We start from the raw sequence: 22,545 nt of genomic DNA, 5'->3' as shown, positions 1-22,545 counted from the left end.
TTTTTTCATTAAAAACTCTGGACACTGCGCATGTGTGAAGCGCTTTGATGTGAAATTTGAAACACCTTGTGTATCTTTTACTAGATTTTCCAAAAAGGTGCTGCTGAAATATTGAGCATCTGTTTGAGTCGGAAAGATTAAAAAACGCAGATAGAGGAACTTCTTCTCTCTTAATTACCCCACTCACCCCCCCACATCTTTCTATCTCTTCCCACAGCGGCCCTCGAGTGGCCGGACTCGCAGTGGTGGAAGGTGGCCAGTGTGCATTCAGAGCCTCCGCCACTGCAGTATAATTACTCCTGCTAATCAGAGCACTTTACAGCAGCTCCTCTGTTCATGTGCACCCCCTCCTCACTCTCTCCTAACACTCTGCCTCTCTGTCTGCCCAACCCCTCAGCTCTTCCTATTAACCCTCCCTCGCAGAAGACAGAGCGCTCACTTGAATAATCCGTGTGTGTGAGTGTGATGGATGTGTGCACGGCAGCCGATTGAGATAGAGGCTGAGCTGAGACAGAAGGGAGAGTGTTTGGCGGCTGATAAAGAGGTCATTGTGCAATGTGCTGCGCCCGATAGTCGCTCATCTCCACCCTGAACTGGCAGCAGCCGAGACATCCACCTCTGCTGCGAGACCCCTGGGTTAACTTCGCCATAAAGACCTCAATGGCTCATAAAAATTAAATCTTTTTTTCCCCCTCATTCCCCACCTCTAGTCCACACCCCGGCTAATAAACACATCTCCCTGCACACACGGCGCCGTGCTCATAAAATCCGGTTTTATTTTGCTTCATGAGTGTTTTAAACCCGCTGAAGCCAAATTGAAATTGTTAAAGCTCCGCTGTTGCCTTTAAGCTCCGATTCTGTTCCAGCTGAAGGTATGCAAGCCCCTGCAGCAGGGAATTACAGTAAAGACGCTGCATGCTGTACTTTAGCTTTCTGTCTTGAGTCGGTGTTATGTGCAGTGTTCTCCCAGGAGCGCTGCCGTCACGGCTCGGAACGAGAAAGACAATTTTCAAAGTCCTGAGGTGCAAATGACGTCTGCATGGAGGGAACATCCGCTGCATCAAAGAGCACTTACTGCAGGATGGCTGTAAGGATTCTTTAACAAACTGTGCATAAAGCCAGACCGTCTGCACACTTTCGCTCACTTTCACACCTTCCATTCACAATTTATTCTATTTGCAAGCTCGTGTTGCATTGCTAATACCATTAGCTGGGGCTGCATTAGCTGGATGATGTATGGCAGTGCTGAGGAAACCTGACTACATCCCAGGAAAGGTCAAGAAATGCATGTAATACAGACACCCATGTTCCACTCCTCCGAACACTCCCTCCTTTTAGACGGATCCGAATCAATAGCGCTGCTTTAAATAGGTCTTGGCATTATTTCTGTGTTTCTAAGTATGGCACGCACATGTGCTGTGTTTTTCAGGAAGATATTTTCTACCATTTCTGTAAACCAATCCCCTCACGGGAGGCAGGATCGCCCCGTCATCGCCAGACAAACAGACCAACCGACATCGGCCTTTAATGACAAACAGAAATTTTTCTACATAAGTTGCCCATCAAGATTCCATCAGAATAATAAAGAAAGCGATCATGTGTAAATTATGCAACAAATCAATGCAGAGAAACCTGATTATCTGCAATGTCAGTGAGTATATGTAGCCTGTCTTTGACTGTGATGGTCCACTGAAAGTCTTTCTTTGCTACAGTTCACATCAGATAATGCATTTTGTGAGATTCTCCACTTGATTAACATATAAAAACTGGGTAAATGAGCGTTCCACTAGAAAATGCACTTTCCTGCTGATGTTTGACACTACGGTCACTTGTGATGAGTCATGTTGAGTAATGGACGACAAACAACATCATATACAAAAAGAAGGTGACAGCTTGTAAACATAATAATGAGAAATCAGCCCACAAGTGAAAAGGTGACTCAAATTTGTGGTGCTGAAAGCAATTAAAACTACTTTAAAAAAAAATACTGATCCTATTCTTCTGCGTAATCCACAGACATTTTTGCAGGTTTTCAGGCTCAAAGTAGTTCAAATGAAAACTGTAGTCAGCGAGGTTTAAGGATGATTCAGAGGAACCGGGACATTGTTTCTGGAAAGGCACACTGCTGTTAAATTATTGAAATGCAATTTTTCTGTGCTGCGAGCTCTACAAATGAAACTGCATGTGCCACAGGAGTGGAGGCACACATTTCAGTAGGACAGTATCTCCAACTGAGGCAAAAAATGATAAAAAAATTAGAATCTGCTTTTTTAACCAAGCGAAGGTTAACAATGAATACGTTTCTAGAATTTTAAATGGCCTGCGACTAAACCTCTGATTCCCGTTTTTGGCTGCTGTCACATTTTTACTCACATGAGCTCATTTTTACAGCAATAAAATGTCCTTTGTATACAGCGCAACCATGGCTAGAAGGAGAGAGAACTTAAGTGTCTTTTGTGTAGTATGGTAAAGTTATAAATCATTAAAAACTAAATCATAAACAGAATTCAGATAATTGAGTCCATGCACCACCTACCTAAAGGGTTCCTCTAGACAATGTAAAAAGAAAAAATAGGACATAGCCCCTCTGCAATCTTGTTTTGTCTCAAACGTTTAGAAACTCAACATAGATAAAGAATCAAGAGGAAACTAATGTGGAGCCCCAGATCAAGAGGGTCAGCTACACAAAGTTGCTCCGATCACCCAAATAAAGCAACAGATGAACCAACAAAGGAGTTTCAACAGCAGGATCTCCTAAATATCCAACAACTTCACTTCAGTGCTGTTGAGACACACTGATCTGGATCACTTCATTGCACACTCAAACATGTGGCAGACAACAACCACACAGCAAAACTAATTGCTCTCACCAAATAGTTTAAGAGGACTTGCCCGAACATAAAAAGCGAACTGTTGTCACCACAACAGAAATGGTCACACAAGTCACAAGATACACAATATTCAGTAAAGGGAACACACAAATGACCCACCACAAATGGAAAGTCACACCCAAGCATAAGTTTCAACCAGTGTGGTTCAGTGCCCTTCAGTTGAAGTTGTACCGCCTTTACTCAGGAAACAACATCTACAAGTGATCCAACAGAAGTGGGCTGACTTCTATACAATGTTAAAGTTCACATCACACAAAAGCACAACACATCCACCTCTTTATCATGATGATGCACACTCATGCAGTGGGCATGTCCATGTGCAGCTGGTTTTCGCTAATTGAACAACTCTCAACCTATCATAAGCGATCTAAAAGAAGGCCTAGCCTCACTTACCGAGTCTGAAATGGTACACCAGGCTTGAGTGGGGGTCCTGGCCTTTGTTCTTTAATGCATTTCTCAGCATTTTTGCTCCTCCCTTGGACTCTAATAAGTGGGGCTGTTGTAATACTATAAAACAGATCTGCAGAAGGCAAGTTAAAACACCCTTTTATCTCTTACATTTACATTTTCCATCTTTCATTGTGAGCTCCATTAATGTGTTCTCAACTATTTATTAAAGGTTTATATTGAGCTTATGAATGATGAATATGGGTTTGAGTACAGGGCTACAATACATGTCAACCAGTTAGCAGCTGTAACAAATCATAACATTTGTGAAGTAGGACGACCCCTGAAGTATTTGGGGTACAGCGTCCCAGTCTTTGGCCTTGAAGGAAGCCTCAGGGGTCTCCACAGGGTTAATCCTGTGAGCGCCAGTACAAAGCTAATGAGGAGCAGCCTGAGGTTCTGCTGGGAATTACAGGCTCAGATCTGAACCAGTCTGCACATTCTCCATCCCCACCAGGCCGCCGAGCTCAGAGGAGTTTGGGTTTTGGCCGGACAGGCTTTCTCCACGGCCTGCTGTACCGTACCCCGAGGACAGGAATAATCTGCAGACTGCTCTGTGAACCTTGCTACCATCTGACAGAATCACTGCAGCGTTACTCGCAGAGCTCCTCAGAACAGAAGCAGAAAACGACAGGACTGTGGGGCAGATTTGATGGATAAATTGTGTTTTCTGGACGAGTCATGCCCATCCGAGTGGACATGGCACTACCGCACGATGGGAAATTACACTGAATCATTAATGGAGCTGACAATGAAAGAGGAAATAGGACAATTTATGAAAATGACTTCTGTACAAGCTTAGCTGTGATAGAAACCAGACACATCCAGTAGCCCAGTGCTTTCCTTCCCTCTCTGGTGTCTGTAAAGGCTGCACTCGAAGGGATGACCTCCCTAAAGCCCCGGACTTTGTTCTACATGGATCCATATGGCCTTAATGTCATGCAATGTGCAGAGAGATCACATAGATGGGGATGTGGTGAGGGGAGACCTGGCGTGCAGGGCTCAAGCCTGGTGTGGGGTGGGCTGGTGGGCGACAGATATTTGCCCCCCTAGTTGAGTAGCATTCTTTCTTTTTTTTTTTTTTGCACACAGCAACTCAGCCAGAACCCATCTGTCTATCAGAAACAGCTGCTGCATGTATGCGGCGTATCAGACATCTGGTTAGGGACTTGGTGGCTACACCCAGCGAACGAGGTCTCTGCAAATATATTAAAGTGTCATCATGATAGCATTTCTCTTCAGCAACAGCTAAAGGATAGACTGAAATTTGGTACAGATGTCTATCATGTTTAGAGGATGAATTCTAATAACTTTGGCGATCTTCTGTCTTTCCTCGAGAGTCACCTGCAGGTCAAAGTGTTCCCTTACCCAATGAAATATTTCAACATATACCAAATAGCTAGATTCACGGACAATTCCTGGTGTCCTGAGGATGTATCCAAGATTTTTTTTTTTTGGACATTTTTCTATACCACAACATTAAAGTAGAAATATGTTGTTTTGAGGTAAATGTACTGCTACAAGATGGACTGCTTTCAAATTTGACCCAGATGTTCAAATCCCTTCAAGATGAAGTGTAATAACTTTGGTGATCTCTTCATTTATTCAGTGGTTTGGTTTTAGGACAAGACGTCTGTCGTGACAGGACCATCAGCTGTGAAACTAAAATGGTGATCAATGTCGCCACTGTAGACGCATCAGCCTGTTAGCATTTAGCTTAAAGCATTAGTGCACCAAGGCCTCCTCAGAACTCTTATTCTGTTCCCAATGAGGCCCCATATGGTAAAAATCCATTTTTATTGTGTTTTGTGGTTGTTGGAGGTGTAAAGTAAAAGCTGTAAAGATATGAAGACGTTTACTTCTGCCATTTCTCAAGCCCCCCCAACTAAATAGCCTCCCAGCTATAAAGCCAGAATTTTATTTCGTTTGTAAGTAGAAACAGAGGAAAGAGTATAGTCAGAGAACTAAAACTTTGTATGTTCACTGACTCTTCAGTTCCCATTGCTTTAGAGATGAGCTATTCAAATTGAGCAGCTGCCTCATAGTCTACCAGGTTGATTTACTCTCTAGAGCTGCTTCTGCTAACTGTAAACTGTCTCAGCCACAAGCAAAGCACGACAAAGTTACTGCTGTTGGCTGCAAAAGTGAACACAATAGTCTTCATGCACTCCTAGCGTCCAAGAAACTAAAGACCTAATGGATAATTTTCATTTTTGATGATAATGTCACCAAAACAATTGGGGAAAAAAATGTGTTAGCACATTGTAGAGCGAATGTGGTTAACTTTATCATTAGCTTTGATAATATGGTCAAAGCTGTATAAAATCCTTAAGACCAATGCAAACTAATAAACAAGGACTGGTTGTGTTACTCTGCTTTCATATCACCTGTTGTACTTCGACTTCAGCCGATGTTTACGTCTGTTTGCTGCACCGTTAAAACTATTGATTTCATAACCATGATGTCATTTAACTAACTCACTGTACACTTAAGTTAAAAACAATGTAAATGTATAACTCCTGGACAAAAAACAGATAAAACCAGTTATAGGTTCATGGTGAAATGAACCATCTTTGAGCTGAAAAGGGGGACATGTGAAACTTTGATTAATATGCTGAAAAAGGAACATGATATGGGACCTTTAAAGCCACATCTATGCATATTTCTTGTCTTTAAAATGCTCCTTTTTCTCCCCTTTCTTCCACACAGATCCTTCCCTCCCTACATATGCCACCACTACCTCCGACATGGATCTGTCTTCGTCCTCGTTCCCCAATTACCTCTTTCCTGACGGCTCTGACAGCCCACTGCCCGGCGGAGAGACGACCACGTCCAGCGCCGGCTCTCCTCGCTTCCTCGGTCACGGCCTCAATGAAAACCTCATCCCCATCTACTGCTCCATCCTGGCCGCTGGGGCGGTCGGCCTGGTGGCTTATTTCGTTTTTAGGAGGTAAGTTGGAAGAAAAAAGAATGAAAAGCTGCTCTGTCGTGAAAGTGATTAGCACATTTGGGGTTTTGCACCTCAGTCACTGCATTATCCAGGACGGAGAGGGCGAACAGTGATGAGATGGTGGTCTGGCTCCTGCCGGGGCCAACATCTGTCACTTTAACACAAGATGTTGGCCTCAGGCACATCCAGTCTTTAAAAAAATGGCTGCAAGGTGGCTGGTGAAATATTCAGTAGAAAAGGGCTTTGACCCATTTCTGATACACACCATAAGGAGCTGTTCACACAACACTTAATGCATTGCAGAGGTCACGCGCACAAACACATTAAGTGAGAACACACAACCACACATGCAGCACTCAGACAAACAGATACAAGGCTGCGCTAAAACACATTTGAAGCAAGTAAACAAGCTCATTAGAGACATTGATTGTTTGAAAAGTGCCGACCAGGGGAAATTTGAGTGCCAGATTTATCAGCGCAGTCACGCTCACATCTGCCCAATACTCCTCATGTACTTATCGTCATGCATAAACAGACGGTAAACGATGTGAATTTCAACAACACCCAATATTTTATAAGTAGAGGTGTTAACTCTACTGTACCACTCAATACCTCATGAATATTTTAATCATTGATTCATGAGTCATTTATCTTCAGCGAGAGAGGCCGCAGCAGGGAATTGTTAAGCTTTTGCATGCGTTCTGCACATTTTATGAGCGTCTAATTATAGTTTTTATTGTATTCCTAGACAAATACGTGGTAGCATAAAAACTGACACATATGTAATTTGTAATAATAATGAAGGCAGAGTTACCATTGAAATTCATGGTGCTGTCTGCTGCAGCACAAAAGTAAATTCCTCAATTCTAGCAGATGACTTGTGGACTTTTCCCAGTCGAAATGACAACTGTCACTGGCAACAACAATTTATAAGCTAATTAATGATATCTCCATGAACATGCTGTCTCCATCTAGACTTTATATTGTTTCCAGCTCACCAGCGTCATCGCCTGCTTTAAAAGGTTCCATCATAAGCTCTATTGCAAGCATTTAAGGTCAAGAGAAGAGGCTCTTAGAATGAGAGCCAACTTAAATACTTGGCAAATAAATTCAGTAAATAGCACTGCAGAGCTCTTATGATAGCATCCAAGGCCACCAGTTAGAGCTACACATTATATCATTTCAGCACTGATGTTATAATGTGAGCGTGCAGAATCACGGTCAGATTGCAGGGAGTGCGATGTGAGGTAAGCCAAGTTAACGCAAACAAATCAAGCTACAAGTTTTTTTGCTGCTTGATGCAAAAGTTATCATTTTTCTCGACTGATCCACAAGAGAAGTCTGACGGAACATCATTTGCTCTGATTTCAATGTTCTTGGATGCACTTCAACTTTTTTCTTTCACTGAATTTAAAACAGAAAGTTTCTTGACATGCGTTCTCCACATTTGCACAGCCAAATGAGCGAGGAACATGAAAAGGTCAATTTGGTTTCAAAAAAGATGGAGATGGAATGGATGGAGTTGTTGCCACCCCAAGTGGCAAAAATCTGCCGAACCAATGAAATCAGCGCCACCAAGCTTGTTATGCAAGTTGTGAGCGCACCCCTGATCAGAATGCCATTGAGACCAAAACGCTATTTTGGATACCTTTGCAAGTGTATGAGAAAGGTTCCATTCTTTTATCAGCATTTTTAAATTATTCTGGATTCACGATGCGGACACACACACACTGCTACAAAATCACCCCAATCATTGTAGAATGATTAATCAAGTCATCTAGAGCAAATTCCCATATTTTTTTTTTAGCGTTTTGCAATGTATATATCACAGAGAAACAAAATATTGTTGTCAAAGTAAGATGGTTCAATGCTCACAATTGCAGCTTACATGAAGAAATTAGAGCAGACAAACACAATATTTAATCCATTCCTTATATTTTTGCTTTTACGTTATAAAGTTAAAAAAAAACAACAATGAACACAGACCACTGACAGTTTGCTATCTAAAATCTGCCACTGCACTTATTGTTTCTTGGTTCATTACTGCTGCAAAATCAGAGTATCTAAAACTCAGATAGAATCACATATCTGTATCTTATCCGTTATTACCTGACGTGCCACTTCTCCACAGGTGGAACAGCTGCAAGCAGAACAAGCAGGCGGCTAATAACCGTGCAGCTACAAACAACCAGATGGTGACGCCGGAGGGAGAGAAGCTGCACAGCGACAGCGGCATCTCGGTGGATAGTCAGAGTCTGCAGGAGCAGCAGCAGCAGCAGCAGCAACAGCAGCAGCAGCAGGCCCAGGCTGAAGTCCAGGCTCAGCCTTCACACTCTCACACACAGGAACAGATAGGTGAGCTCTCAGTTTCAGGATAAAGATGCACTGTATATATGTAGATAAAGGAATCTACAAAATGAGCAAACGCACAGGTCCAATATAATCTACAACAACTTTAATCAAACCAAAATCATAATTGTAGACCTTAACTTGCAAGTAAACACCTTAAATGTGTTCATTCATGCCTCTAAAATACTTCACATATAAAAAAACAATACATCCAGATTGCCCTTTTGCTGTCTGCAATTTGCTTTCTGAGTTCCATGAAAGCCTTGCTCCAGGAAACAATGATAGAGATGATCATTTGGATGAGGTTGAGCTGCTTTTTTCACTTTTATAACAAGTGGTGTCTCATCACAGAAACTCACTCCAGACTGAGGACATTCCTCCTTCACGCTGCGGTTTTCTAGCTGCCAAAGAAAGTCATCATCGATTATATCAGCCCATATGACTGTGATGTGCAGTGGAGCTTTTTTTTTTCAGCGTTATACAAGTTTTCCCTGCAGAGCAGAGACACATTTCTGGGGATTGAGATCAAAAAACAATATATCACCTAGCAGCAGGACTCCCACCGAGATGTAGCTGTCAAAAGCAGATAGGTGAGGCCGAATCTTGCATGTATGCATGATGTATTGGACGGCAGGGATGTAAGGATTATGATTGAGGAGAACTGCAGCAACATGACTATGAGACATGCACTGAACACTAAATACATTTTGCTTGAATGCTTTAAATCTCTGAACCCTAAAACCTGCAGTTGGGTTTTAAAGTCATGCTATATTTAAAAAAACATCCATTATCCAGAGCTAGAAACTGTAAAAACAAATAGAATCACTGGATTCTTTTTTTTTTTTTTAACAGTCCTTGAACTAATTCTCTGTTAAGTGTCATTAGATCGGAAAACTGACTTGTCATTAAAACCACTTAATCCTACATCTTTTATTTAAAAAGTTGCCAAAAATAAACTATTTGCTGCAACTAGATTCATTAAAAACCAAATAATTCTGTGTTTCTTTGCGAAAATATGACACTGTTCTTGTCTGAGCTACAACCAGCAGTCACATGACAAAAATTTTTACAAATTTTCGTCTAAACCGTGTTGAAGTGCCAGCTGTGTTCACACAAGTATGGAAAAAAAATGTTAAAAATCTAAAATGTCTACAGAAATTCAAAGACCTTTTGACTGAACTGCAGGCAGATATGAGACAAGTACAGAAAAAAATTAAGTGGGTACAGAAATATCAACAGTATGTAAAGTCAGAATTATTTTCCAGTATGTGTTAAACTTGTGTGCACTTGGAAAAATGTTGGACACATTTATTCCAGCTTTTTTTTCCACCAACCAATTTGATTTACAGCATTATAACTGTGTCTTACTGCACAAGAGCCTTTTTAGAGTCGTAGCCATCGTAGTGTTGTTTCCATAGCGGTGCAGGATTTATATGGTAGTAAAAAAAAACATCCCACGGTGAATAAAAATGTAACAGGAGCCAAACTCAAAAGCCCAAAATGAGACTGTGTTTCTCCTAATCTACAATCCACCATCAAAACGAAGTTAAAAGTTTCAGTGTTGACAGAAGTTTGACACACTTTCCATCTCATCCAATACACATTAGTAATGTAGCCTACAGGCGGGCTGTAACTGCATATGTGTGATCTATATTTGCATTTAGTACTCTTACTACTGCTCTATATTTGTCTCTGGGGACTCAGACAGTATTTGGAGTGCAGGTCTTTAGGACAGATTTTGCCACGTCGTCTCGCGAGCCAGACGAAACCTAAAAGGTTTTGTAAGACGAACTCAGTAAATGATGTCTAGCTTGGGAACCAACATTATGCACTTTGCTGATCTATTATAAAGCAATTTACCTTGTGCTTAATTTACTTCTTGTGGTGCAGTGCATTAAGAGAGAGAAACACAAGCGAAGGTCTCTGTGTTTTTGTTTGTCTCAATTAGCTGCCATCGCTGCATTAACACTTGAGGAGACTCGAGAAAACCTGAGAGTATATAAATTGTGCAATTTAAAACTACTTAATGTCGCAGTACTTTCCAACTTTTGGCTGTCAGCCTCATGGCCTGTGGTTTCTGCTAAAAGCATATGTTATTCTAGCAGGAGAAAATTGTGCATTTTTGGGGACTAATTTCAGTTGGAGATTAATACATATTTAATGCTCAAGTGAGTATGAAAGCAGCAGGACAGTGTCTGTGGGATTCACTCAAAAATGTGGAGGTCTTTAGCAAAGAAATAACCAAGCAAAGACAGTCACTGTGAAAAAGGATGAACACTATTGGTTTTAGTTTCTTCACAGGATTTAATTACTGTAAGACCAGCATCATTCTTTAACCCCAAAACTCACTTGCAGGTTTGAAAGACGTGGTTCTTAAAAAAAGGTACCATTTATCAGAGCTGAAAACTGTACAAACAAGAAAGAATCATCAGCTTTTCAACTTACAGACGGTACTTGAACTTATCATGTGTCAAACTAACCAAATCTAAGCTTGAAATTGTGATATTTGATCAAAATCACTTTATTCTACATGTCTCGTATAAAAAATTTGCCAAAAATTAACGATTTGCTTTAACTAGATTCTATAAAAACAAATAATTTTGCATTTCACCCTTGAATCTAGTAGTGACTCACCTGTGATCAGCAGTTACATGATAAAAAATCAAGTGTCCTTCCGTTGGAAAACTTCACCAAATCAAATGTTAAATTTAATCAAAATCGCTTTATTCTCAAAGGCTCATTTAAAAATGTGCCACTCAGTCCAATGTCCAAAATAAACCATTTATCAAAGCTGTAGAAACAAAAACAATAATTGGATTTTTAAACTTTTGACTGGCTTTTCTAATTATCTTTGATGGGCTGTTCTGTCGGAAAACATCCATTCAAAATCGCTCAATTAAAAATGTGTCAAAAATCAAAATGGCTGCTCTAATGAGGAAAACTTCTGAGCTCTCCTGCAATATGATAAAGTGATGAGACTCAACGGTGACCAGAAGTCATGTGGTAAAAATTCAGAGAGTTATTGGCCGAACTGGGCTGAACTGCAGGCTGTGTTTACACAAGTACAGAAACAAAATATGTAAGTAGTAAAATATCGATAGTATGTAGAGTATTTTTGGTAACACCTGTGGGTGCTTGGAAAAATGCTGTACATCTTCATTATAGTTGTTTTGGGAAAGAAAAAAAATCAAAGACGAAGGGCAGGACTTTATGTTGCAGTGAAGAATGAAGTCACAGTGGATGTAAATGTAATAAAAGCAAAAAGAAGGAGTAAACCCCAGAAACTTCTACTGAAAGTCAAAAAACAGTAGAATTTCTTTGTATTTCAGCCAAATTAAGTCTTCTTTGTTCATCCAATTATGTTTTTTAATGTATCCATAGATGTGATCAGGGGATTTAACTCACTACCCTGCAATGGGTTTAAACACCAAGAGCGTGTCGATCTGCGTCGGTGAGAAACTGGCACCGAAAAAAGAAAGAGGACAACCTTTAAACAGCTGATGGCAGAATAAAAGACAGTGCTGCAGGAATGAGACACGACCTCCCTTCAACGCTCAAACAATGCTTACATTAAAGGAATGAAACCAGCTCTCTCACTTGATCCACACACATAAACCGGAGCAGCTTTTTTACCCAGAGAAGAAGTCGTGATCTCGTTATTCATTCATTCATGCTCCCGCCGGCTCTCTTTCTCAGGATTTCATTTTTTTTCTCCTTCCTCGGCTTATTGTGTCAAGATTAAGAAATGGTTATACAGGGATAATAATGCGCTAACAAGCCAAACCGCTGACAAATCCTCCCCCGAACAATCCACGCCACTGTGTCTTGTCTGGGATCCCCATTACATCCTAATGAGGCTTGGGAAAAGCTTATTTTGTGTTTTTGTTGTTTTGTCTGAGTACCTCTTTCCATTCTTCCACTCCACGAATGCAAAGCCCGCTGTATGTCGAAGAAAAGAAGGAATTTCTTTTGGAGGGGCAGCTTGGCGTTGGTTCAGTGACAGGATGGCTGCCTGGTTAACCCTGTCGCCTCTTTTAACTGATTGGCTCATTAGCAGGTGTTACGAGACGGGACCCAGGCCTGCCTTTTTCCCAAAGCTCGTGTAGCATCAGCGTTTAGCACGTGCTAATTGGCATTAGCACCGGAAGCCATTAAAACAGGCAGCAAAAAGCTCTTGCGCAGGGAGGGAGGGTTGTCGGTTCTGTCGGCCGGGCCTGTTAAAAAGCACGAGGGGGCGAGAATATGCACATTAAATCCATGATAATCGCAGGGGGTTTCCTGTTTCCAATGAACCATATTTAACTGGCGGCTCAAGCAATGGGAACACCTTTAGTCAAATGAGCTTCTAAAAAGAGAAACAAAGCAATGAAAATGTCCCTCTTCTGTTTTTGACTGACAACACCCAGAGAGGGTTTTCCTCCCCGTGTGAGTCACCGCTGAGGGGTGAGACCTCCTACATGAAGGGGGCTCAGCCTCATTTCTGGCTGCTCATCTCCATTAAAAAGAACCATCTATCTGTGCAACCTCTTTTGCTCGCCAGCTTTCCCCCTCCCCGAATATTCAGCGCGTTTAAAATTTAAACAAGACTCCGAGCTCTCAGTCGTAATGCCCAACAGTGCGTCCCTGACCTGTATTTGACCTCACAGCCGACACAGAGTGGCATCAAAGCTGCTGTCCATCAAAAACCACTTAAAAGATCGCCGGTGTCAGAGCGGAAAATGTAGATTTTGACGATGAAGGGGTACAAATTTAGATACTAGAGCTGAAAATCACACAGCGGCAGGTGTGAAGTCCAGGATATAAGTACCTCTGAATGTTATTTATTAGAAACAAGCAAAAAATCAGCTGTTCAGTCTCCATCCGAGGGAGCAGAGTCTTTATTTTCACTAAACATTTCTGATTCTGCATCTGCACAAGCTCACAGCACTTTCTTTTTCATTACACTGCTTCATGTTATTGTAATAATGCAACTGAGTCATGTTATGAATTAATAATATAATGTCAGTAATACTGTAGGGATGATTCATAACTGCTTGTCATCCTCCCACAAGGGGAAGTTTTGATAAAACTTCTCTTGGTGGAAGTTTTCCCAACATTGCTTTATGAGTTTAACATTGAGGATGACAACAGCAGTTTCCCAGGAGAGAACAACTGAATTCATCTGTAGCTCATTTGATGCACAGTAGAGCTTCAGTGACTGGTCAGAAAATTAACCATTTGAGCACCATTTATCACAGACTATGTAGAAATTGAAAAAAACAAACGTTCTCTCCAATGTTTCTTGAACTAGTTATGTGTTTCGGTCAGGAAAATGACCAAATCTAAGCCTAAAATACTGAATCAAAATCTCTTTCATTTTAAAGAAGTCACCAAAATTAATGTCTAAAGGTTCAGGCTGCTCTAAAACAGCCTGCAAGGTCCTGTGTTCATGAAGCATCCTGTCATTTACAGCAGCTGACTGAGAAAATCAGCTTTTCGGCTTTTAAAAGTTAACAATATTTGCTAAAATATAACCCAAAAAACTGTGAAATGAGTAAGTGAAAGAGGTTAGGACACTGTGAAAGCACAAATCCCCATAAAGAATATTAGGTTAAAGGTTTATTTTTATTCTCTGGTAGGTAAGATGAGGAGCTCTTTATGTGTCTGGAGGCCCGTTGACTCATCATCTGCCTTTTGCATTTATTGTCTAAACAGAAAAGTATTAAAATAAGTTGTGAAATGAACAGCTGCCCCCACGGAGCGATGAGTAAAGCAGCAAAATGAAAAACAAGCAATATACTTCTTTATAAATTATTAAACAATCACGCTCTCTCTTAACTTTTCCCTGGGAGTTGCTGTGATTACTACGCAGCCATCTAAAATTCTGTCTGCATCAGAATCTCTCAAAGCTTTACTGTGGCTCGGGGTCCAATCAGGACTGTATGAGAGTGCTGATTAGAAAGCAGCAAAAAAAAAGAAAAAAAAGAAGTGCGTAACAAAGCGTTGCTCTGATTGGGAGTTCGCATTACAGAGGAGACCTGATTGAACTGGTTCAGTGAAAGACAGCTTGTATTGATTCTGGGAAAGAGGTCGGACTCTATGAAACGTCGGAGCGCCATGTGGCTGTTGTTATCGACGCTCCCTCTGAAAATGAGGTCCGGTGCCAGGGGTGAAGCAGAAGTACAGGTGCAAAACCACTGAGTGTGTGCCTGAACTCGTGTGCATTGCAGATGGCTGCGCTCTGGCCAGCATCATCTGCCTCTCTGCTCAGTGTCACTTACGATGCCTGCAGAGAGGTCTGTTTAAACCGGACGGAAGAGGAGGACAGAATCAGGGTGGATACAGAAAGAAAGCAGCTATGACAGTAAAATGTTTGGATTTTGTAGAGACGTTATAGCCCAGCCTCCCCCCCTCTTCGAAAGCTTTAAAATAAACTCTGCTGTACAAGGATGCATTGATACAGACAAGAAAACACCCAGCGGACTTGGGGGTCCTCTCAGGAATGCCTCTGCATTCCCGAGAGGTTTCCATGGCTTCCCCTCAATTGACAGCAGGTTAAGAGGTTTGTGGGAAAAGAGAGTATTTGTGTCCCATCCTCATGACTCCAGTTTGAACAGGTTCGGATGAGTGAGTGACACCACAGGGCCCCCTGCAGGGAGGACTGTGATTATCAGGCGTTTTACAATTTCTCCATGAGGAAAAATGTACAGTATTGATGTATTTTGGGTGTATAGTTAGCTGTAGACTAGAGCTTGCAAGATTTAACCACGACTATAGTTATATGGTGTGTATGACCTAATGAAAAATAGTCTGGACATTTAGAAGGACCTTAAGAGAGAATTTTTACTGTCATTATTATTTAACCTTCTGAATCCCCTTGCAGTTTCTGGCTTTTTTTTTTTGCTCCTCTCACATTTTTTATTCACCATCGGCTCATTTTTCACTGCAATATAAAGTTCTGCACCTCTATGGAAACAGCACAGTCATGGGTAGAAGTAGAACAAACTCAAAATGTCTTCTGTGCAGTGTGACACAGTTATAATGTCATATATTGTGCAAAAAGCAAAAGTTTATTTTCTTTTATTTAAAATTATTTCATGAAAAAACCTAGAATAAACATGTACAACATTTTACCAAGAGCCCACAGGGGTTACCAATATCAGAATCAGAAACAGATTTATTGCCAGGTATAGTTTACACAATACAAGGAATTTGTTCTGGTGGGTTGGTGCAACAATAGCAACAATAAATACAGAGTATGGGAACAAATATGGGAACAACAATGGTGGCACCACATACCACAGACATTTTACTATTTATTTCTTGAACATTTTGATTCGCTACTTGCCTCTTATCTACTCTGTGTAAACACAGCCTGCAGTTCAGCTTAACTGACTGTTGGTCACAGCTGAGTCACTAATAGCGTCTCAGTTGCAGCTATTAGAGCAGAATTTATTTTTGTATATAATCTTGCGAGAGCAAACAGTATAATTTTGGCAATTTGTAAAATGAGGCATGCATGACAAAGTGATTTAGCTAAAATATCCCTCGTTTAAGCTTTGATTTGGCCCATTTTCCCCACAGAAGACACACACATGAATAATTCAAGAACAATGAGAAAGTTTTAAAGTTTCTAGTTTTGATAGATGGTGTCATTTTGGCAATTTTTTTAAAGAGTAAACACCTTCCAACCCACTGGTTGGTTTTGGGGTTCAGAGGGTTAACCACTGGGTACCTATGTCATTATTATTACAGGGTACAGTATGACTATGAAAGAGCAGGAATCAGGGAAGATGGACTCACGTAATAAATTTGTTATAATTTCATCAGTGGTAGCACTCAGTCCTTTACAAAAGTAAAAGTGGATTCCATTACAAGTAAAGACATCATTATAGGATTAATAGTGACGCATCAGTGTGTCAGCAGCATGTTACTGTTTTAGCTGCTGCAGATTTGAACTACTTAATGTATGGTTTATATACAAGAACAGCAGATAAATCTGAGGGAGAAGAAGAAGAAACGTAGCTCTGATACACAGATCTGTTACCAGTTTTTTTCTAATCTTTGTTTTTTGCTGTGATATTGGATCATTTGAACATATACTGAAATTAAACTATGAGAGAAGTTTTAAAGGGAAAAATCAGTTTTTGGTGAAGTTGTGAACAACTAATTGACATCTAAAATGTGACCCTGAAGCTATAAATACTGTCAACCACTGGCTTAATCTTCTACACCAAGTTATGTTTTGAAAGTTTGTTATAATTGAGTGGTATCCTACAATATTTCCTTCTGAAATGTTGTAGAGTGGAAGTATAAAGTAACATACAATGGAAATACTCAAGAAAAGTACCCTAAGTCTGTGTTTACATACGCCACTTGAGTAAATGTACTTGACTACTTTCCACCACTGGATGTGGTTCAAAATGTCCTTATTGCCAAGAAACCATAAAATCATTTTGTTTTCTTAAATTAATCGCAGGGTATATTTGTGCTTATATTTCAGAAAAAATGCCACAGTAAGGTGTTTTGTCAGTGATACTGTTGTTCTCTGAGCTCTGGATCAGGTGTTGTTCACCCCAATAGCTACCTTTACTATATTCTGGAATAATGAAGTAGTTACACAGTGTTGATGCTAAATTGTGACCTCCTTATTCCATAACATTGCAACTTGCTTTCCATTACTTCCATAGATCTATTTTTACACAAAGATGACTATAATTCAAAGGGAAGAGGGAGGCCTCTTGCCACCACACCAAGGGAGCAAACTTTGCTAAAATCAAGAAGAAACAACCAAAAACAAGTAATCAGACGCTAAACAGTGCATCCCGGACGAGCCCCCATATGTGATGACCCTGACTCAGGAGGCTGCAACATGAAGGAGCAAAACAAAACCGGATAAACCGAGTTAATTAGCTTTAATGAATTAAAAAGAGCAAATAATTAGGTGTGTGGAGACTGTGCTCTTGCAGAGGTTGCTGAGACAGGAGCTGACAGACACAGAAAACAATGTCCTGGGACATTACAACAGGTACAGAAAAGATTACACCGTAACTCGGGGGTAATTACGCTGTACGTTGCCGGCTATAATCTAAAGCATTACCATAGGAAGTTATAATCTTTGTGTGGAGGAAATTTAATTAAAAAAACATTTGCCCGCCATTCAGAACCTAATCAAGGTGTCCTTAATCAAAGGACTTCCCACTTACTGAAGAGGAGCTGCTTAGCGGGAGCCACAAGAAGGCTGTGTAGGCACAAGTGAGAATTCAAATAGATTAAAATAAAAAAAATAAAAAAAGGAAGCACACTGATTTAACCACAAATCACCTGTGCCCTCCTCCCTGTGAGCCTGACACATTTCTTTTTACTTTCTCCCTGCAGTGGTGAGGGTGGACGGTGGCCCCCAGCCCGACTCGCCTCCCCCTGAAGTCTGAGGAAGAGGAGGAAGAGGAGCTGAAGACGGGGAGAAGAGAGAGAGTGGACCAAAACAAGGGCAGGGTGGGCCACGCAGAGAATGTAAAAAAACTGACGAGTGGCCGTGGACTTGACTTTTATGGACTTCCCAGCACCTTTGGGCCACAGCGTGACTCTTCATCCCTGCATATAGAGTCTAACTCTGTCATTCAGTGTGCCTGGACACGACCTCTACGGCAATATCAACCACTATCTTAACTAGTGTTACACAGATCGTAGATATACGCCAGTGCATCTCCTATTAATTCCAGTATGTCATCCTCCGTAGCTGCCAGTTTAGTATCTTCTGCCCCTTTCTAAGCTATTAATTTTGTAACCGCTTGCCATGAAACGTCTGTGCCTGAAAGGTAAATAGGCAGAAAGGTACTCCATTATGTCTTCTTTCTTTTTTCCCTGCGCATCAAAGAGACTGGGGCAGCTTTTTTCCTCTTGCATCTTCCACTCTCAGATAATCCTCTGTCTCTCTCCATAGGATTCACTCTATTAGACCCCTGCCGTCATCAGCGATACAAAAAGCAGCAGGGGGGAGTTGTGAGTCATTCCCAGCTTCCTCTGAACTTTTCCCGTCTCTTGTATCGCTGAACTGCGGATGAGTTTGGTGTCATGTTGTCTTTACGTCATTGTCAACCGACCGACCGATCGGGAAGAGACGTCATTTACTGTACAAGGCTGCTCGGTATTCTTCCACACCAACAGAAACCCCCTTCGCAGTGCCTCCGGGGGGTTGTGTTTCAGTAATTTTGTGCTTATAATGTAACACGCCCAAATGTTTGTCTCCTGTTTGCGGTGCGGTGCTTTCATTTTGTGGCTTGAGTTACACGGCTGATTCAGCAGGGTGCCTCCACAGTCCCCCAGTGGAGCTTCTCTGGACTGTGGAGCTCTGCTGACTCACTGCGATGAGGGGAAAGGGAAAGGCCTCTGATGAACAAATTAAAAAGAAAAAAATGCTTAAATGAAAAAAAATCTGGAACAAGGAATCCCATCTATAATATCTTACACTTACTGAGCAGAAAATTGGGACACCCCTCAGAGGCACACTTTCTGAAAAGCACTTCTGTTTCCACACGCTCGCTCTTACAGTCTTGCATACAGCTCTGCCTGATAAACAGTGCTGAGGCGCTAGTGCTTTGTCGCCGGCGCTCGCGTCAACACAGGGCCCATTAGAGCGACGTCCTGACAGGCAGGTAGTAATTACCTCAGGGTTTCAGCTTCATTTACCCTCTGCTCCACTCTCATCAGGATGAATGCGGCGGACAGCATAGAGGCGACGGAGCGCCGAAGCCTCAACGTGACATTACAGATCCCTTATCCAACGCTGAGGCCACTGACATTTACTACAGCGCCAAGGTGTTATAAAAGCACTTAGTGCAGGCTCACTTCTAAGGCTGGGTAGCACCTTTTATCACGGAGGACCGCTTTCATGTCGCCCCCCTCCTGCTGCTTGCAGTCGACAAACAGTAGACACCTTGTAAAAGAAGCAAACTGTAGCTGAGCTGAACTGCACTGCTTTCATTCCTACAGGTTCCTTCTCAGGGTCCCTCTTGTTGTGGTGACTAAAAATTAGAAAGAGATTTTAGAAAAATTTGTCTGTAGATGTATGAGAGAGATATAATGCAGCGTAGACAGGCACGATAATCAAATTCCAACATGATTCAGGAACAGATGGATTTAAAGTTTGATGCTTGGACTTAGACGTGGAGGAGAAAATTGATACCATGAAGCTACAGGCAGCAGCACTGGTTATCACTGAACAATCTGTGATTCATTTGGAATTCAAAAATAGATCTGGTCTTTGTTTTGAAAATCAAAAACAGAAGAACAGTTTCAGAAGTCTGAAACAAAAAATAAAAACTAATCAAGTGTTTTTGGTTTTAGGCAATTCCTTTTCTTGTGTGTTTTTTTTTGTTTTTTTGTTTTTGTTTGGAAAACAAAAGCATAAGGCAAGTGGCTTTTGAGTTTACTTCAGTTTTAATTATTTTAACAACTAAAAACCCAAAGATTTTTTGCTTCCAAATTGAGAAAACCAAACAAAAGAATATCTATCTATCTATCTATCTATCTATCTATCTATCTATCTATCTATCTATCTATCTATCTATCTATCTATCTATCTATCTATCTATGTGCATATGTGCGAACTAAAACAAATGAAACCTGGAAAACTTGCTAGCCGAAGCTGGCTGGTTTCACTCGGAAACAGGGTTACCTAGGCAACCAGAGTCTGGAATATCCACTCGCGACCGACTAAGCATCGGTTAGAAGATGTTGAGTGACGAAAACAAATCGCAAAAAAACTCACATGGCGTCAAAAGGAACTGCCGGAAACCAAAACCAGACCATGTTTGATAGTTTTTTTGATTCTGAAAGGTTTTTTTGGGGGTTGTTGGTTGAATTACAAATAAAAACAAATTGCCTGTTGATACCCAGATTGCAGCAGCTGGTTTACTTAGTTTAGCATTAAGATATTGCCTGGCTCCTTCCATAGTTAAAAACCAGCATTTCTAAACTCATCAATTCTTTGTCACATGCAAAAACTACAATGCAAAACACGACACGCTGTTTTTGCAGGGGCGTTACGTGCCATTATCCCTGCTCAAGTGGTGTCAATCTTCTCGTGCATCTCTGAGGATGAATAAGGATACAAACCATTGCTTGGGAGGAGAGTGAAATGTGTTTACTTGTTAGCGGAGCTTGTGGAGTTTTGTGAATGCTACACAGATAAGAAAGGTCACAGAGCGAGGAGAAGAAAGGGAAAGTGAGTCATTACTGTACATCCTGTGTGGCGCTGCGTGGACCCATCACGTGGTCGCCAACATCTCAAGACAATTAAACTTTCCTCACTTGTGATTCATGTGTCACTGCAGCGTAATGAATGGAAACAGACGAACCTCGGCTGTAGTTTGCTCACTTCTGATGTGGTGTGGACATGTGACCACACAAACACACACACACACACACACACACACACACACACAGGCAGGCTATGATTCACTCTTCTATTGAGAGAGCCGGTATGATTCATCCTGCTTCTCGCTGTGGCAGTGACATTAAAGCAGACTCTGCTACAGTATGAGTGACCAGAGTGTTGATTTAAAGAAGAAGAAAAAAAGAAAAAAGACACACTCACTCCTGGACTCCATCTTCCCCTGAGGCCCAATCAGCCCTCCAGCAGCGCACTCATCTACCCTGAACCGATTTATTCTGTTTCTCCAACAGCTTGTGTGTAAGAATGTACAACCTGAATATAAACAGAAAAAATATGCAAGACACATTCAAGGACAAGGTTTAAGTTTGCCCAAAATGTTTATTTGTAAGTTGTTTTTTTTTGTCTTTTCCTTTTCATTTGTATTCTGAATAGTATTACACTTTTGGAATCAGTATTTTTCCTAACTGATGTTATTTTGTAGCACTTATTAGACGTAATATGAATGCACTCAAAGAGTGTACCACAGTTCAAGTGCCTGTGTACAGTGTTCAGTGTCTTTGAGTTCAGAAGTTTGACGATTTTTTTTTTCCAGTTTTTCATTTATTTTATGGTTTAATGTGCTTTTTTTTAATATTTTGAGAGAAAATGAAGGTTTTTCGTAAATCGAAGTCAGCACTATAGATGAACTTTGGAGACTCAAGCAAACTGTATAAACCTGGCACCACTATAGAGAGACTTGCAGTACAAATAGGTTGCCAGAGAACACATACTGTATGTTAACATGCTATAGATACTGGTAACTAATAGGGTCATGTAGCATTATGAAAACATTTACATGTCACCTAGGACTATTCTAAAACTCACATATGCTATTTGTCAATAGAAATCAGCTCTACTGTGCAGATGTTTTGCATGTACAGTAAGTTTTATCACGTACCTCCATCTCAGAGGCAACAAGACATGTAATCTGCAGTAACATGAAATCTATGGGGAGGTTCACTGTGATTCTCTGTGACATTATTACTTGATACAGACAGATCAGGACCTGGTCCCAGAAAAGCTGAATGTCATCTGTAGTTAGCTACTAATGTAAAATGCATTGTGTAAATGTGAATTTCTTAGAGTTGATACAAGATACAAAAATACACTACAAAATGTAAAAAAAACAAAAATGTGTGCAAGTGAAATGAACATCTATAATAAAATAAACAGAGATGTCATTGCATTATGAGTCCGGTTTGTCATTGTGGCTCAGCTAATACTGGCTGTGTTTACATGCACAGAGAAATGTAAAGTTGATTTCATTAGAGAAAGAGCTTGAAATGATTGGGAATGTGCTTCTTGTTGAGAGTTAAATCAGAAGACTGATACTCAGAGTACACAAAATAGGTGAGAACACCCCTGTGCAAAGTCAATTAAATGCCAAATGACTACAAATTATGGCTGCAAGGTGGCACAGTTGGTAGCACTATTGCCTCACAGCAAGAAGGTCATTGGTTCACATCCCGGTGGGGGCACCGGGATCTTTCTGC

At 41.0% G+C, this 22,545-nt stretch overlaps 1 protein-coding gene across 1 annotated transcript in view; it reads left to right on the top strand.

The window, feature by feature from the left end:
• Positions 1-22,238, top strand: part of ngfra (nerve growth factor receptor a (TNFR superfamily, member 16)) — a 43,421-nt gene extending 21,183 nt beyond the window's left edge. The window contains exons 4-6 of the mRNA XM_008281936.1: positions 6,048-6,288; positions 8,420-8,643; positions 17,995-22,238. Coding sequence (XP_008280158.1) covers positions 6,048-6,288; positions 8,420-8,643; positions 17,995-18,047 — 518 coding nt within the window. The 3' untranslated portion in view covers positions 18,048-22,238. The remainder of the gene's footprint in view (positions 1-6,047; positions 6,289-8,419; positions 8,644-17,994) is intronic.
• Positions 22,239-22,545: the final 307 nt, after the last annotated feature.

This window comes from Stegastes partitus, unplaced genomic scaffold, assembly GCF_000690725.1.
Source record: "Stegastes partitus isolate 25-593 unplaced genomic scaffold, Stegastes_partitus-1.0.2 Scaffold251, whole genome shotgun sequence".
NCBI lineage: Eukaryota > Metazoa > Chordata > Actinopteri > Pomacentridae > Stegastes > Stegastes partitus.
The sequence above is the reverse complement of the archived record's forward strand: the minus strand, read 5'-3'. Positions and strand labels throughout refer to the sequence as shown.